The sequence below is a fragment of the Salmo trutta genome, chromosome 37 (genome assembly GCF_901001165.1).
Source record: "Salmo trutta chromosome 37, fSalTru1.1, whole genome shotgun sequence".
Lineage (NCBI taxonomy): Eukaryota > Metazoa > Chordata > Actinopteri > Salmoniformes > Salmonidae > Salmo > Salmo trutta.
Genome location: NC_042993.1, coordinates 31,626,247 through 31,643,712, shown reverse-complemented (window position 1 = coordinate 31,643,712; position 17,466 = coordinate 31,626,247). Strand labels below are relative to the sequence as shown.

Below are 17,466 nucleotides of genomic sequence, written 5' to 3'. Positions count from 1 at the left end.
GATAGCCCAAAAAAACTACTTAAGTAGTAATTTAAAGTATTTTTACTTAAGTACTTTACACCACTGGTTAATGGTCATAATAAATCCATAGTTTGCCTGGATGACATTCATACTTTTATTAACCAAATGCTGTTTTTTTTTAGCCTATTACATTTCACATAACAGCTCTTTCAAGGAAGACAAAAAAAAGCCAAAGTCCTATGATATGTTCTACCACTGGGGGGCAGAAGACCAACGCCTACCATAGCCCAGAGATACTTAGTGTGCCTCTTGCCCCGGCTGTGGTTCCACATCCTCTCCCCAGTTTCAAGATGTCAGCCGTGAGGCTATGAAGAAGCGACAAATATTTATGGAATAAATAATGAGGACGGATGCTAGGTAGCAGCTGTTAGACACATAGGCTTGTGATATGACTGGTGTCATTATTGCAAGTGTGTTGTTTCGAGAGTGAAATTTACAAGGAAAAATACGTTGTATATCGGTATGCTGATTTGCTAAATTAGCGCTAGCTAGCCAAACACATGAATTCTGGGGACGGTCACATCTGATTCGCCAGCTGTCAGCTAAGCAAGTATATTGAGCTGTACGGTGAGTGTCTGTATTTTAGCAATGAAGACAATGAACTACCTGTATATATCCGTTTCAGACCCCAAAATATATAGGTAACGTTACCTAGACTTGATTAGAATGCCGCGTTCAAAACAACTGGGAACTCTGAAATCTCCGACTTAATTGCGTTCAAAACAACTCGGAACCCAGAAAAAAACAAAAAACGATCTCCAATGGGAAATCGATTTGAACGGTAATCCAACTCGAGAACTCGGACCTCTTTCTTGAGCTCCGACTTTCCAACCTGCATGATTTGAGCTCATATTTGTATGAGTTCTCAGTTGTTTTGAATGGGGCATTAGATGATGCAGCAATTGAGCCCCACGGTGGTGGTCTCATAATATCCATAAAACCTAGCGTTCAATCAGGGAAATGGTTCCAATAGTTATTCAACCATACATTTTTCCCATAGAGGATTTTAGAAACGCTTAAATAAGGGTTATGTTTCGTGTAGGCTTACCCTGCCATGACGTTTTGATAACCGTGGAAATCTCTCTCGGACAAGGTGACTTATCAATGCATTTCTATTTTAACCTTTATTTAACTAGGCAAGTCAGTTAAGAATAAATTATTATTTACAATAACGGCCTACCAAAAGGCCTGTGTGGACGGGGGCTGGGATTAAAAAAATAGGACAAAACACACATCACGACGAGACATTTACATTTACGTCATTTAGCAGACGCTCTTATCCAGAGCGACTTACAAATTGGTGCATTCACCTTATGATATCCAGTGGAACAACCACTTTACAATAGTACATCTATATCTTTTTTGGGGGGGGGGGTTTAGAAGGATTACTTTATCCTATCCCAGGTATTCCTTAAAGAGGTGGGGTTTCAGGTGTCTCCGGAAGGTGGGGATTGACTCCGCTGTCCTGGCGTCGTGAGGGAGCTTGTTCCACCATTGGGGTGCCAGAGCAGCGAACAGTTTTGACTGGGCTGAGCAGGAACTGTGCTTCCGCAAAGGTAGGGAGGCGAGCAGGCCAGAGGTGGATGAACGCAGTGCCCTTCTTTGGGTGTAGGGACTGATCAGAGCCTGAAGGTACGGAGGTGCCGTTCCCCTCACAGCTCTGTAGGCAAGCACCATGGTCTTGTAGCAGATGCGAGCTTCAACTGGAAGCCAGTGGAGTGTGCAGAGGAGCGGGGTGACGTGAGAGAACTTGGGAAGGTTCAACACCAGATGAGCTGCGGCGTTCTGGATGAGTTGTAGGGGTTTGATGGCACAGGCAGGGAGCCCCGCCAACAGCGAGTTGCAGTAATCCAGACGGGAGATGACAAGTGCCTGGATTAGGACCTGCGCCGCTTCCTGTTTGAGGCAGCGTTGTACTCTGCGAATGTTGTAGAGTATGAACCTACAGGATCGGGTCACCGCCTTGATGTTAGCGGAGAACGACAGGGTGTTGTCCAGGGTCACGCCGAGGCTCTTAGCACTCTGGGAGGAGGACACAATGGACTTGTCAACCGTGATGGCGAGATCATGGAACTGGCAGTCCTTCCCCGGGAGGAAGAGCAGCTCCGTCTTGCCGAGGTTCAGCTTGAGGTGGTGATCCGTCATCCACACTGATATGTCTGCCAGAGATGCGATTCGCCACCTGGTTATCAGAAGGGGGAAAGGAGAAGATTAATTGTGTGTCGTCTGCGCAGCAATGATAGGAGAGACCATGTGAGGATATGACAGAGCCAAGTGACTTGGTGTATAGCGAGAATAGGAGAGGGCCTAGAACTGCGCCCTGCGGGACACCAGTGGTGAGAGCACGTGTTGCGGAGACGGATTCTCGCCATGCCACCTGGCAGGAGCGACCTGTCAGTTGGGACGCAATCCAAGAGTGAGCTGCGCCGGAGATGCCCAACTCGGAGAGGGTGGAGAGGAGGATCTGATGGTTCACAGTATCAAAGGCAGCAGATAGGTCTAGAAGGATGAGAGCAGAGGAGAGAGAGTTAGCTTTAGCAGTGCGGAGAGCCTCCGTGACACAGAGAAGAGCAGTCTCAGTTGAATGACCAGTCTTGAAACCTGACTGATTTGGATCAAGAAGGTCATTCTGAGAGAGATAGCAAGAGAGCTGGCCAAGGACGGCACGCTCAAGAGTTTTGGAGAGGAAAGAAAGAAGGGATACTGGTCATTACTTGTTGACATCGGAGGGATCGAGTGTAGGTTTTTTGAGAAGGGGTGCAACTCTCGCTCTCTTGAAGACGGAAGGGACGTAGCCAGCGGTCAAGGATGAGTTGATGAGCGAGGTGAGGTAAGGGGGAAGGTCTCCGGAAATGGTCTGGAGAAGAGAGGAGGGGATAGGGTCAAGCGGGCAGGTTGTTGGGCGGCCGGCCGTCACGAGTCGCAAGATTTCATCTGGAGAAAGAGGTCAAAGCATAGGGTAGGGTAATGTGAGCAGGACCAGCGGTGTCGTTTGACTTAACAAACGAGGATCGGATGTCGTCGACCTTCTTTTCAAAATGGTTGACAAAGTCGTCCGCAGAGAGGGAGGAGGATTCAGGAGGGAGGAGAAGGTGGCAAAGAGCTTCCTAGGGTTAGAGGCAGATGCTTAGAATTTAGAGTGGTAGAAAGTGGCTTTAGCAGCAGAAACAGAGGAAGAAAATGTGGAGAGGGAGTGAAAAGATGCCAAGTCCGCAGGGAGGCTAGTTTTCCTCCATTTCCGCTCGGCTGCCCGGAGCCCTGTTCTGTGAGCTCGCAATGAGTCGTCAAGCCACGGAGCAGGAGGGGAGGACCGAGCCGGCCGGGAGGATAGGGGACATAGAGAGTCAAAGGATGCAGAAAGGGAGGAGATGAGGGTTGAGGAGGCAGAATCAGGAGATTGGTTGGAGAAGGATTGAGCAGAGGGAAGAGATGATAGGATGGAAGAGGAGAGAGTAGCAGGAGAGAGAGCGCGAAGGTTGCGACGACGCAATACCATCTGAGTAGGGGCAGAGTGAGTAGTGTTGGAGGAGAGCGAGAGGGAAAAGGATACAAGGTAGTGGTCGGAGACTTGGAGGGGAGTTGCAGTGAGATTGGTAGAAGAACAGCATCTAGTAAAGATGAGGTCAAGCGTATTGCCTGCCTTGTGAGTAGGGGGGACGGTAAGAGGGTGAGGCCAAAAGAGGAGAGGAGTGGAAAGGAGGCAGAGAGAAATGAGTCAAAGGTAGACGTAGGGAGGTTAAAGTCACCCAGAATTGTGAGGGGTGAGCCATCCTCAGGAAAGGAACTTATCAAGGCGTCAAGCTCATTGATGAACTCTCCAAGGGAACCTGGAGGGCGATAAATGATAAGGATGTTAAGCTTGAATGGGCTAGTGATTGTGACAGCATGGAATTCAAAGGAGGAGATAGACAGATGGGTCAGGGGAGAAAGAGAGAATGTCCACTTGGGAGAGATGAGGATTCCAGTCCAGCCACCCCGCTGACCAGATGCTCTCGGGGTATGCGAGAACACGTGGTCAGACGAGGAGAGAGCAGTAGGAGTAGCAGTGTTTTCTGTGGTAATCCATGTTTCCGTCAGCGCCAAGAAGTCGAGGGACTGGAGGGTAGCATAGGCTGAGATGAACTCTGCCTTGTTGGCCGCAGACCGGCAGTTCCAGAGGCTGCCGGAGACCCGGAACTCCACGTGGGTCGTGCGCGCTGGGACCACCAGGTTAGTGGCAGCGGCCATGCGGTGTGAAGCGTTTGTGTGGCCTGTGTAGAGAGGAGAGAACAGGGATAGACAGACACATAGTTGACAGGCTACAGGAGAGGCTACGCTAATGCAAAGGAGATTGGAAAGAAAATTAACTAAACAACTGGGGAAGCGAGAGAGCAGGGCCTCCCTCACTAACCATTCACTGAAACACTCAAATATAACTATTCCAACTTCCACTTAGAAATTATAATTGATGTAAACTACAGTGGTTCAATGTTTCCAGGAATAGGCTCAAACTTAGTTTATTCAGCTAGATAACTTGGTACAGTATTCTTCCGTGAAACCCACCTTGTGCACCGTGTTCTATGACGCTGTAGCTAACTAGCATGCTAGCATCCAATAACACACGGTTAGCACCAATACTTGGTTACAACAAACTACCAATGGATCATTCGTGTCCGTGTCTAGTTCCTTTCATAACGAGACAACACTACATAAAGAGACCTAAGACAACGTAGCGTGGCAGCAACACATGACAACAGCATGGTAGCAGCACAACATGGTACAAACATTATTGGGCACAGACAACAGCACAAAGGGCAAGACGGTAGAGACAACAATACATCAGGCAAAGCAGCCACAACTGTCAGTAAGAGTTGTCAGCGAACTGAAAAGAGGAGTGACCCAGGGATGTGTGTGCTTTGGGGACATTTAACAGAATGTGACTGGTAGAACGGGTGTTGTATGTGGAGGATGAGGTCTGCAGTAGATATCTCAGATAAGGGGGAGTGAGGCCTAAGAGGGTTTCATAAATAAGCATCAACCAGTGGGTCTTGTGACGGGTATACAGAGATGACCAGTTTATGGAGGAGTATAGAGTGCAGTGCTGTGCCTTTGGGTACTCCCTTGGTGACAGGCAGTGGCTGAGACAGCAGATGTTCTGACTTTATGTACTGCACTCAGAGTAGTTAGCAAACCAGGCCAAAGACACCAATACTTCTTACCTGGCCCACAAGAATGGAATGGTCTACCGTATCAAAAGCTTTGGCCAAATCAATAAAAATAACAGCACAACTATTTACTCTCAGATTTGAAAATGCTAAGTAGCATCAAAGTAGACATCATGCTAAACTACAAATCCCTGCAAGCTCCTGCACGTCATCTAGCTGACATCTTTGCTAACAGGCTTTGTCAATTTAAAACTTGCACAAGACAGTTCACATAATTGCCCATTTAAAGAAATGTAGCCAATTTATTCATTACTACATTTAGCTAACATTAGATAGTTAATCCAGAGATGCTTACCTTTGCCTCGATTCGGCAGTCTCGTCCAGATCATCATGGCATTTGTAGGTCTTTATGATAGCCACATTAGCAGCCAATTAGCATTTCATTTTTGGGAGGTAAATACAGGCAGATATATTGTTAGTCACATTGTCCTAGAGAGTTTTACACGGTTATCAAAATGTCACGCCAGGATAAGCCTACATGAAACGCAGCCCTTATTTTTCCAAAATTTCCAAAATCCCTTATGGTTAACATTAATGGTGTAAAAACAATTGGAACCATTTCCCTGTTTGACTGCTAGGTTTTGTGGGTATTATGACTCATACTATGATACTTTTTAAATTGCCAGGAGGAAGTAGTAACCAGGAAGAAAATAGCTAGCTAACTTTCTAGCTATGCTAATGACAAAAGCTATGACAGCCAGCAAGCTTACTCATTATTAGATGGATGTTGATGACAGTCTTGCTGGAAAATTCAGATTATAAATCCAATTTGCTAATCATGGTATATCCTCCTTTTAGCTCAGCTTCACCATGGCCATCTCTCAGTTTCGCCTTTTTAAGATTTGCACGTGGCTTGCAACCTTCCTTTCATTCTTCAAAAGGTTGATATGCAGGTAAGGAACACCCATTATGGTGAATTGAAAGAAGCAAAACTGATCTAGAACCCTTTGCTGTGTCAGATTTGGTCAAATCTGAAAGCAATAGTCTGTAACATTTCCAGTCATTTTACTTAATGTTGAAATGAATGATATGGAATGTCATTCTTTGAGCACAACCAAATAGCATAGCAAATAGCATAGAAATCAAGTGCTATTTGCATGTGAAAATTGCTTCCCATGGAATGCCTTTGCTCTAAAATGTATGTTTTTGTGGTGGCCCACAGTTTGACGGTAAGCACATTTCCTGTTTTGACATAGATCTGGGAGGTTGCGTAAGCTAAGCGGGGATCAGATATCTCTTCCAACGACGGTTGATTTTTCATCAGTACCCAAACCGGTCAGTGATATACAAGTTTATAAGATGCATCATGTTAGCAATAATGTGCTGTAAGTGCTTAGTCGATTCGCTTTACATCCCTAACAAACCTGCTTTCCCCCATTGTCATTAATTACATCAAGTATTTATTGTGCAACCAACAGTCAATGTTTACTTTGTGGCACACTTAAATCCTTTCTCTTTGTTTTCGTCATATTATTTTCGTCATGTTCTTTTTACAAGAAACTTCATTTACACCTTGTCACTTTGACCAAACCCTGTGCAGGCAGAGATTGAAGAATGGAGCTCGTGGGATGAAGATGGTCCCACAAGTATCAAGATCGAGGGCGGTAATGGCAACGTGTCACCACAGCCTGGCGAGGAAGAGGAACCAGACTACTTCAAAGACATGGCTCCCACCATCAGGAAAACACAGAAAGTAGGCTAGGTCTTCATTTAAAGCTGAAATCTCTGCAACTGTTTGCCCCAGCATCTTTTGTTTGTTTTGTTGAGTTGATTAAACTCAGGAGAAGAGTGTCAGGCAGCATGATAAAAAAATCACAGTACTGTACATACTCTGGTGTTATACACTAGTGGTTAGAGCGTTGGACTAGTAACCTAAAGGTTGCAAGTTCGAATTCCCGAGCTGACAAGGTACAAAGCTATCATTCTGCCCCTGAACAAGGCACCCACTGTTCCTAGGCCGTCATTGAAAATAAGAATTTGTTCTTAACTGATTTGCCTAGTTAAATAAAAAATATGTGCATGCAATGATGTCCAAGGGAGAAAAAAGTGTTTGTTTGACTTGACCTCTTTGTTGAAATATCCCAAATGGATGAGGCATTTTCACTAATTACGGATTCCAGCTTTAAGTGCATTTCTCAACAGTAATTGACGGTAGACTCAGTAATATACGTTTACCAGAAGGGAGGAGCAGGGTAACTCCCAACACAAACAAAAATTGTCTAAAGGGCGAGGCTGCACTGTTCAACATTTGTTTTCACCGAGCTATCACATGGCATGAGAGGGCGAAGCAAACTCCCGTGCACATGCACTGATGCTTAACAATATTTGGTTTGGTGATGACGAGTGCAGCCTCTTGCCTCACACTGCTGCTTGTAGTCACGCCATATCATATTGTTGAGTCTTAGTAGTTCTAACTTGTCTCCTTTCTCTTTGTCCCCACCTCAGATTGTACTGAAGAAGAGGGAGCCACTCAACTACTTGGTACCTGACGGCAGTGCAGGCTTCTCCAGCAGACTGGCAGCCACTCAGGACACCTCCTTCATCCAGCCATCTGTGAGTTTGTGTAGCATCGCCCAAAGTACAGTGCCTATAGAACGTTTACACCATCTAGAGCTTTTTTTCTCACATTTTGTTGCCATAAAATGTCATCTAAAATGAGAAAATGTGATATTTTTTTCTTTCTACAGAGCTACACAGCCTACTCCACATTTTCAAAGTGAAAGAAAGTTATACAAAATGTTCTAAATTAAGAAAAGACAACTGAAATACCATAGTTGGATAAGTCTCCTCCCTCCTGTGTTAATACTTGGTGGAAGCACCTTTGGCAGCCTTTGCAGCTTTTAATAATTTGGAATAAGATTCTAACAACTTTGCACAACTCTTATGGAAACAGAAACTCAGCAAAAAAAGAAACGTCCCTTTTTCAGGACCCTGTCTTTTTTAAAGATAATTTGAAAAAATCCAGGTAACTTCACAGATCTTCATTGTAAAGGGTTTAAACACTGTTTCCCATGCTTGTTCAATGAACCATAAACAATTAATGAACATGCACCTGTGGAACGGTCGTCAAGACACTAACAGCTTACAGACGGTAGGCAATTAAGGTCACAGTTATGAAAACGTAGGACACTAAAGAAGCCTATCTACTGACTCTGAAAAACACCAAAAGAAAGATGCCCAGGGTCCCTGCTCATCTGCATGAACGTACCCGTAGGCATGCTGTAAGGAGGCATGAGGACTGCAGATGTGGCCAGGGCAATAAATTGCAATATCCCTACTGTGAGACGCCTAAGACAGCGCTACAGGGAGACAGGACAGACAGCTGATCGTCCTCGCAGTGACAGACCACGTGTAACAACACCTGCACAGGATCGGTACATCCGAACATCACACCTGCGGGACAGTTACAGGATGGCAACAACACCTGCCCGAGTTACACCAGGAACGCACAATTTCTCCATCGTTGCTCAGACTTTCCGCAATAGGCTAAGAGAGGCTAGACTGAGGGCTTGTTGGCCTGTTGTAAGGCAGGTCCTCACCAGACATCACCGGCAAGAACGTCGCCTATGAGCACAAACCCATCGTTGATGGACCAGACAGGACTGGCAAAAAGTGCTGATGAGTCACGGTTTTGTCTCACCAGGGGTGATGGTCGGATTCGCGTTTATCGTCGACGGAATGAGCGTTGCACCAAGGCCTGTACTCTGGAGCGGGATCGATTTGGAGGTGGTGGGTCCGTCATGGTCTTGGGGCGGTGTGTCACAGCATCATCGGACTGAGCTTGTTGTCATTGCAGGCAATCTCAAGATTTTGACCCCCCTTTGTTCAGGGACACATTATTCCATTTCTGTTAGTCACATGTCTGTGGAACTTGTTCAGTTTATGTCAGTTGTTAAATTTAGATATGCTCATACAAATATTTACACATGTTAAGTTTGCTGAAAATAAACGCAGTTGACTGTGAGAGGACGTTGCTTTTTTTGCTGAGTTTATATCCATTGTTTTTGTCAAAATTGCTCAAAGTCATGACATTTGGTTGGGGATCATTGACAGACAGCAGTATTTAAACTTTGTCTTAGATTCTTTTAAGCCGATTTAAAGTCAGGACTGAGACTAGACCACACATGAACACTCAACACCTATTGGAAAGCCATTCTGGTGTGTCTTTGGCATTAAAATGTGTGTAATTGTCTCGCTGAAAAAATGTAATTCTATCTCAGGTTTAGGTTTACAGAAGACTGAGTCGGGTTTTGGGCTAACTTCTTTTATCCTGACAAAATCCGCAGTCCCTGCCGATGACAAGCATACCCATAAAATGATGTTGCCACCACATTACTTGAAAATAGAGAGGGTTTCACTCTGTGTTGTATTGGATATGACCTTGTACTGTGGATTAGTGTTAATTATTATTTTGCTGAATACTGATTTTGCAGAGGTGGTATTTGACATTAGGGTGGGGTTTTTAACTTGAATGTTCTAATGTACACTGCTAACCTCTGAAAATGTTGTGAACAGAGGTCTTTTGAAAGAGGATGGGCTGGGGAGGGGCTTTGAGAGAGGTGGTACTGCTCTATCCACTGTGTCCAGATTTCAAAACCTCAGCCACCAAAAGGTGAGAAGCTAGCCAACGCCTGTCCAATTTCTTGTTTCAAGGATTACAGACCAGCTCTCTATAGCAATATGATGAAGTCTGAGTTTCTTTTTAGCTCACCATCTCAAGTTGTCTGTTTTAGTTGGACCAGTGCTGTGACATTGTTCATTCCCAGGAGTGCACAACTCCTCCTGGGCCACAGTTCTCTGTATTCAGGTTGAATAAAGGTTTATAGCGTTGTGAAGAATAGTTGCTAATGGAGATTAGGTCCCACTGCCATCCTATACTGTGTCAGCAACTGTCTCCTGACTGCATTCCTGTCCTCCTCTCTGTCCCACAGTCTGAGCTTGGAGACATGGATACCTGGCATGAGGACGCTAACGCCTGGGAGGATGAGTCGTCAGATGCTGCCTGGGAGGCCGATTTGGTGCTCAGGTGATAGCACTTTTAATAATGTGACGAGCAGGGGTATTCAAATCTTACACTACAGGTCCAGAGCCTGCTGGTTTACCTGATAATGAATTTCATCTAACTGGTGTCCCAGGTCTAAATCAGTCCCTGATTGGAGGGGAGGAATGGGGGGGAAGCAGTGGAACTGGCTTCGATGTAGTCTGCGCGGGACTGATTTCTTCATCCTGCTCCCAACCGCTATCGCATAACTGGTTCTGAACCCAACCGCTGTCCTGCAGTGTTATTTTAGGCATATGTGACTCAGCTCACTTGCCAGCCATGGTCCCGGCAATTTTGTGCTCATTAGGCAATATCGAAAATGTGCAAAAATAGCCTAGGTTAAATTACTTGAGATTCTCACATGGCCCATTATATTAAGCTATTGGTATTAGTGGGCTATATCAGCTAATATGCTAGACGTAGAGTTGGAGAGACTTGCACTTTCTCTTGAGCTATTTTTATAGCCTACCTTTTAGGAGTGGGACGATTTTCAGACAGACAAATATAGGTTATAAATATGTATTTATAGGCAATGTAGTAAACTATAGCCTAATCATATTCAGGTAGTAAATTTCCTTGGAAAGATAACTGCCAGTGATTCTCCGCCCATGCATTGGCAGCCTACTCTATTTCGATGAGACCAAACATATACACTACATTACCAAAATTATGTAGACACCTGCTCATCGAACATCTCTTTCCAAACTCATGGGCATTAATATGGGGCTGGTCTCCCATTTGCTGCTATAACAGCCTCCGCTGTTCTTGGAAGGCTTTCCGGTAGATGTTGGAACATTGCTGAGGTGACTTGCTTCCATTCAGCCACGAGCATTAGTGTGGTCGGGCACTGATGTTGGGCGATTAGGCCTGGATCGCAGTTAGGCGTACCAATTCATCCCAAAGGTGTACAATGAGGTTGAGATCAGAGCTCTGTGCAGGCCAGCCAAGTTCTACCACACCGATCTCGACAAACCATTTCTGTATGGACCTCGCTTTTTGCATGGGGGTATTTTCATGCTGAAACAGGAAAGGGCCTTCCCCAAAATATTGCCACAAAGTTGGAAGCACAGAATTATTTAGAATGTCATTGTATGCTGCAGCGTTAAGATTTCGCTTCACTGGAACTAAGGGGCCTAGCCCGAACCATGGAAAACAGCCCCAGACCATTATTCCTCCTCCACTAAACTATACAGTTGGCACTATGCATGAGGTCAGGGCTTTGTGATGGCCACTCCAATACCTTGACTGTGTTGTCTTTAAGCCATTTTGCCACAACTTTGGAAGTATGCTTGGGACTATTGTCCATTTGGAAGACCCATTTGCGACCAAGCTTTAACTTCCTGACTGATGTCTTGAGATGTTGCTTCAATATATCCACATTTTCCTTCTCACGATGCCATCTATTTTGTGAAGTGCACCAGTCCCTCCTGCAGCAAAGCACCCCCAAAACATGATGCTGCCACCCCGTGCTTCACGGTTGGGATGGTGTTCTTCGGCTTGCAAGCCTCCCCTTTTTTCCTCCAAACATAACAACGGTCATTATAGCCAAACAGTTCTATTTTTGTTTCATCAGACCAGAGGACATTTCTCCAAAAAGTATGATCTTTGTCCCATGTGCAGTTTCAAACCGTAGTCTGTCTTTTTATGGTGGTTTTGGAGCAGTGACTTCTTCCTTGCTGAGCGGCCTTTCAGGTTAAGTCGATATAGGACTCGTTTTACTGTGGATATAGATACTTTTGTACTTGTTTCCTACAGCATCTTCACAAGGTCCTTTGCTGTTGTTCCAGGATTGATTTGCACTTTTCTCACCAAAGTACGTTCATCTCTAGGAGACAGAACACGTCTCCTTCCTGAGCGGTATGACGGCTGCGTGGTCCCATGGTGTTTATACTTGCGTACTATTGTTTGTACAGATGAACGTGGTACCTTCAGGTTTTTGGAAATTGCTCCCAAGGAGGAACCAGACTTGTGGAGGTCTACAATTGTTTTTCTGAGGTCTTGGCTGATTTCTTTTGATTTTCCCATGATGTCAAGCAAAGAGGCACTGACTTTGAAGGTAGGCCTTGAAATCATCCATAGGTACACCTCCAATGGACTCAAATGATGTCAATTAGTCTATCAGAAGCTTCTTAAGCCATGACATAATTTTCTGGAATTTTCCAAGCTGTTTAAAGGCACAGTGAACTTAGTGTATGTAAACTTCTGACCCACTGGAATTGTGATACAGTGAATTATAAGTGAAATAATCTGTCTGTAAACAATTGTTGGAACAATTTATTAGTGTCATGCACAAAGTAGATGTCCTAACCGACTTGCCAAAACTAGAGTTTGTTAACAAGAAATTTGTGGAGTGCTTGAAAAACAAGTTTTAATGACTCCAACCTAAGTGTTTCTAAACTTCCGACTTCAACTGTATATGCATAAGACTGTTCGTGTGTGCAGTGTAGGGCTGACCCCGTTTAGTCGACTGGTCGATTTTTCGGTCGATAGGCTGTTGGTCGACGAGATTTCTTTTAGTCGACCAGTAGCAAAACAAAATGAATCATGGTGTACAAGACACTTGTCAGATTTGCGCCTATATGAGTGGACTGTGTGGAGGCTGTGCGATGGCACAGTCCATCACTCTAAGATTTGTGCTACTGGAAATGTATATGGTTATATTACGTAAGGACAGTGGCGCAACGCTAGTAAAAATTATTATTTTCTAACAAATGTGCATTCTTCCCGCGTTGCATAGTGGTCGCTCTCTGCGGAAACACATCAGTGCGCTGTTGAATTGGCGGCTTTTCCTAGACCATGTTGCTATGTGAGTAATATCAAAGTTAAACAGCATATTGGTGTTGAGAGCCAGTGGTGGCAAAAGTACCCAATTGTAAAAAATACAATAAAAACAGTACCATTAAGGTATTTTTTGTTGTTGTGTTAAAATATTTTTTATTTAGGATAGCTAGGGCACACTCCAACACTCAGACATCATTTACAAACAAAGCGTGTGTTTAGTGAGCCAGCCAGATCAGAGGCAGTAGGGATGACCAGGGATGTTCTTGATAAGTGTGTGAATTAGACCATTTTCCTGTCCTGCTAAGCATTCAAAACGTAACAAGTACTTTTGGGTGTCAGGGAAATTGTATGGAGTAAAAAGTACATTATTTTCAATTTGAATGTAGTAAAGTAAAAGTTGCGAAAAATATAAATACCCCCAAAAACGACAAGTTGTTATTTTTACTTAAGCAATTTACACCACTGTTGAGAACAATGGGTGGAGGCAGCAGCGGTGTTAGGAGACGAGAAAACAGCCCTTGCCTTAATTTTCTAAGAAAAGTGAGGCGAGAGGAAACCCCAACTTAATTAGGTCTATAATCAATAGCCTAAATGTTAAATGTATATGTGGGCAAGAATAAGTATGTGAACCCTTTGGAAATACCTGGATTTCTGCATCAATTGGTCATGAAATTTGATCTGATCTTCATCTACGTCACAACAATAGACACAGTCTGCTTAAACTAACAACACACAAACCATTACGTTTTCATGTCTTTATTGAAATACACCGCTTAAACATTCACAGTGCAGGGTGGAAAAAGTTTGTGAACCCTTGGATTTAATAACTGGTTAATCCTCCTTTGGCAGCAATAACCTCAACCAAACATTTTCTGTAGTCAGGAGGAATTTTGGACCATTCCTCTTTACTAAACTGTTTCAGTTCAGCAATATTCTTGGGATGTCTGGTGTGAACTGCTCTCTTGAGGTCATGCCACAGCATCTCAATCGGGTAGAGGTCAGTACTCTGACTGGCCCACTCCAGAAGGTGTATTTTCTTCTGTTGAAGCTATTCTGTTGATGATTTACTTCTGTGTTTTGGGTCGTTGTCCTGTTGCATCACCCAACTTCTGTTGAGCTTCATTTGGCGGACAGATAGCCTAACATTCTCCTGCAAAATGTCTTGATAAACTTGAATTCATTTTTCCGTCGATGATAGCTGGCTGTCCAGGCCCTGAGGCAGCAAATCAGCCCCAAACCATGATTGCTCCCTCCACCATACTTGACAGATGGAATGAGGTTTTGATGTTGGTGTGCTGTGCCTTTTTTTCCCTCCACACATTGTGTGTTCCTTCCAAACAACTCAACTGTAGTTTCATCTGTCCACAGAATATCTTGCCAGTAGCGCTGTGGAACGTCCAGGTGCACTTTTGCACACTTCAGACGTGCAGCAATGTTTTTTTTGGACAGCAGTGGCTTCCTCCGTGGTGTCCTTCCATGAACACCATTCTTGTTTAGTGTTTTATGTTTCGTAGACTCGTCAACAGAGATGTTAGCATGTTCCAGAGAATTCTGTAAGTCTTTAGCTGACACTAGGATCCTTTTTAACCTCATTGAGCATTCTGCGTTGTGCTCTTGCAGTCATCTTTGCAGGACGGCCACTTCTAGGGAGAGTAGCAACAGTGCTGAACGTTCTCCATTTATAGACAGTTTGTCTTACCGTGGACTGATGAACATCAAGGCTTTTAAAGATACTTTGGTAACCCTTTCCAGCTTTATGCAAGTTAACAATTCTTAATCATAGGTCTTCTGAGATCTCTTTTGTTCGAGGCATGGTTCGAATCATGCAATGCTTCTTGTGAATAGCGAACTAAAATATTGTGATTTAATTTTAATTTTTACTTAGGCCTGTATTTAAATACTTATGTAGGCTACTGTATCAATTAATCATTCATTCATGTCATCACACAGCATACGAGTCATTCATGATTTGAAATGCAATCCAGCATTTTCGTTTTAAAATAAAATAAAGCACTCCTTGAGTAATTGGCGTAAACAATAAATAAACCGTTCCATTTCGGAATTTGCATTCATGAATGAATGCGGCTGTTTTGAGTCATTGCTGTAATAAAGGCTTTACAAAAAAATATACATTTTCTTAACCTCCAATATTTTCCACTAAAAGTTACATTTATTCCACACATCTGACTTCCTCCTGAGCATCCATTAAAACACTCCCCCGTTTCGAGTTTATTTGTCACGTCCTTTGCATCCATTTTGCTGTCACGCGTTCGGAGTTTGTTATAACCAAGTTATTGATGTGATTATGGTATAGGTCAGTCCCCATTGGTCACATGCATGCGATGCATACATTTGTCACGTAAATAGAACAAGGGTTGAGGGAATAGGGAATGTTTTTCCTAAACAAATGAAGGAATTTCGGTAACACAACTTTTCAGTCAGAAATGGCTGTAATTATGTAGCTTCAGCAACAACAAAAAAATACAATAAATTGATGTTCTGTGGTGGTCATTGCAGCAGGGAGGCGAGAGAGACAATGGTTGCTAGTCACAGTCACTCGCTGTCATTTTTTTTTAACCAGTGCAGCAAGTCAAATCAAATGCGGTCATACTCCCTGTAGTCATTTGTGTCTTTTAATTATTTCATCAAACGGTGCGCTTAAAGCATCAGACAAGCTCAGTGCATATAGTTGATTTGATTAAAACACATAGGATGTTTAATTTTTTGGAAAAATACATGTTTAAAAATGTGGACCAGATGACTCGAGGTCGCCCCCAAAAATTGTCGGGGACAGCCCTAGTTCAATGTGATAATCCTGTCATGTTCAGTGTCATATTACTGTCATATTGTCAAGAGATCTGCAAGTTTCGTTGTTATCCAGCAGGTGGCAGTATATTAAGAATGTTCAGCACAGAGTCAACAGGAAAGAAAGGAATTATTTGCACACAAATTCTGGCTTCAGGGAAACTTGGTTGGCAGTACTTTGATTTTTTTTTTCTCTCTACCTCTGAACTATCACCATTGCTCTCTCAATAAGCTTAGTAATGAGGTTTGTTGCAATCCTTTTAAACTCACACCTTTTTGTGTTTCCCTGTCTACCAGACAACAGAAGATGGCTGAGAGAGAGAAGCGTTCCATGGAGCAGCAGAGGAAGAAGATGGAGAAGGAGGTTCAGAGGATGATGAAGAAGGACCAGAAGATTGCTGTCAAGCTCTCGTAACATTTTTTTAGAGCACTCATCCCGTGAGCCGGAGGGCAAAAAAAGAAACACGTAGACAAACGTCATCACGCTATCCTTTAGTCATCTCCACACGAACATCATCTCTACTCCACGCAGCGGTCATTTTTTTTAAATCTCTGTCCACCAGCCATCATTCGAGACATGGCTTGGCCAGTGTGATGTTTGTTCAATGACTGTTGCATTTAACTTTCGGAAGGCACCTCAAACCTGGGATGTGTTCATTAGGGCACGCAACGGAAACTAGCGTTTTTTTTTATCTGACAAGTCCAGGAAGTCACCCCCTGTATCAGTCCATTTATTATTTTTTTTGCGCAGAATGAACACTACCCTGATTTACAGTAGAAGTCGGAAGTTTACATACACCTTAGCCAAATACAACTCAGTTTTTCCCAATTCCTGACATTTAATCCTAGTAAAAATGCCCTGTTTTAGGTCAGTTAGGATCACCACTTTATTTTAAGAATGTGAAATGTCAGAATAATAGAGAATTATTTATTTCATCTTTTTATTTTCATCACATTCCCAGTGGGTCAGAAGTTTACAGACACTCAATTAGTATTTGGTAGCATTGCCTTTAAATTGTTTAACTTGGGTCAAATGTTTCGGGTAGCCTTCCACAAGCTTCCCACAATAAGTTGGGTGAATTTTGGCCCATTCCTCCTGACCAGAGCTGGTGAAACTGAGTCAGGTTTGTAGGTGTCCTTGCTCGCACATGCTTTTTCAATTCTGCCCACAAATTTTCTATAGGATTGAGGTCAAGGCTTTGTGATGGCCACTCCAATACCTTGACTTTGTTGTCCTTAAGCCATTTTGCCACAACTTTGGAAGTATGCTTGGGGTCATTGTCCATTTGGAAGACCCATTTACGACCAAGCTTTAACTTCCTGACTGATGTCTTGATGTTGCTTCAATATATCCACATCATTTTCCTTCCTCATAGTGCCATCTATTTTGTGAAGTGCACCAGTCCCTCCTGCAGCAAAGCACTCCCACAACATGATGCTTCCACCCCCATGCTTCATGGTTGGGATGGTGTTCTTCAGCTTGCAAGCCTCCCCCTTTTTCCTCCAAACATAATGGTCATTATAGCCAAACAGTTTAATTTTTGTTTCATCAAACCAGAGGACATTTCTCCAAAAAGTACCATATTTTTCTCCATGTGCAGTTGCAAACCGTAG

General features: G+C 43.6%; 1 protein-coding gene across 1 annotated transcript; it reads left to right on the top strand.

The window, feature by feature from the left end:
• Positions 1–275: 275 nt before the first annotated feature.
• On the top strand, positions 276–16,661 carry LOC115177370 (receptor-binding cancer antigen expressed on SiSo cells). Its single transcript, XM_029738079.1, has 7 exons — positions 276–588; positions 6,024–6,118; positions 6,422–6,500; positions 6,766–6,918; positions 7,671–7,778; positions 10,157–10,251; positions 16,150–16,661. Exons 2-7 carry the CDS (start codon positions 6,036–6,038, stop codon positions 16,265–16,267), a joined length of 636 nt encoding a protein of 211 aa, XP_029593939.1. The 5' UTR covers positions 276–588; positions 6,024–6,035; the 3' UTR covers positions 16,268–16,661.
• Positions 16,662–17,466: the final 805 nt, after the last annotated feature.

Coding starts and splice junctions, on each gene's coding strand:
- LOC115177370 (XM_029738079.1), top strand. CDS start 6,036: ATGGCCATCTCTCAGTTTCGCCTTTTTAAGATTTGCACGTGGCTTGCA. Junction 6,119..6,421: donor TTCAAAAGGTTGATATGCAG/GTAAGGAACACC, acceptor GTTTTGACATAG/ATCTGGGAGGTTGCGTAAGC. Junction 6,501..6,765: donor TTTCATCAGTACCCAAACCG/GTCAGTGATATA, acceptor AACCCTGTGCAG/GCAGAGATTGAAGAATGGAG.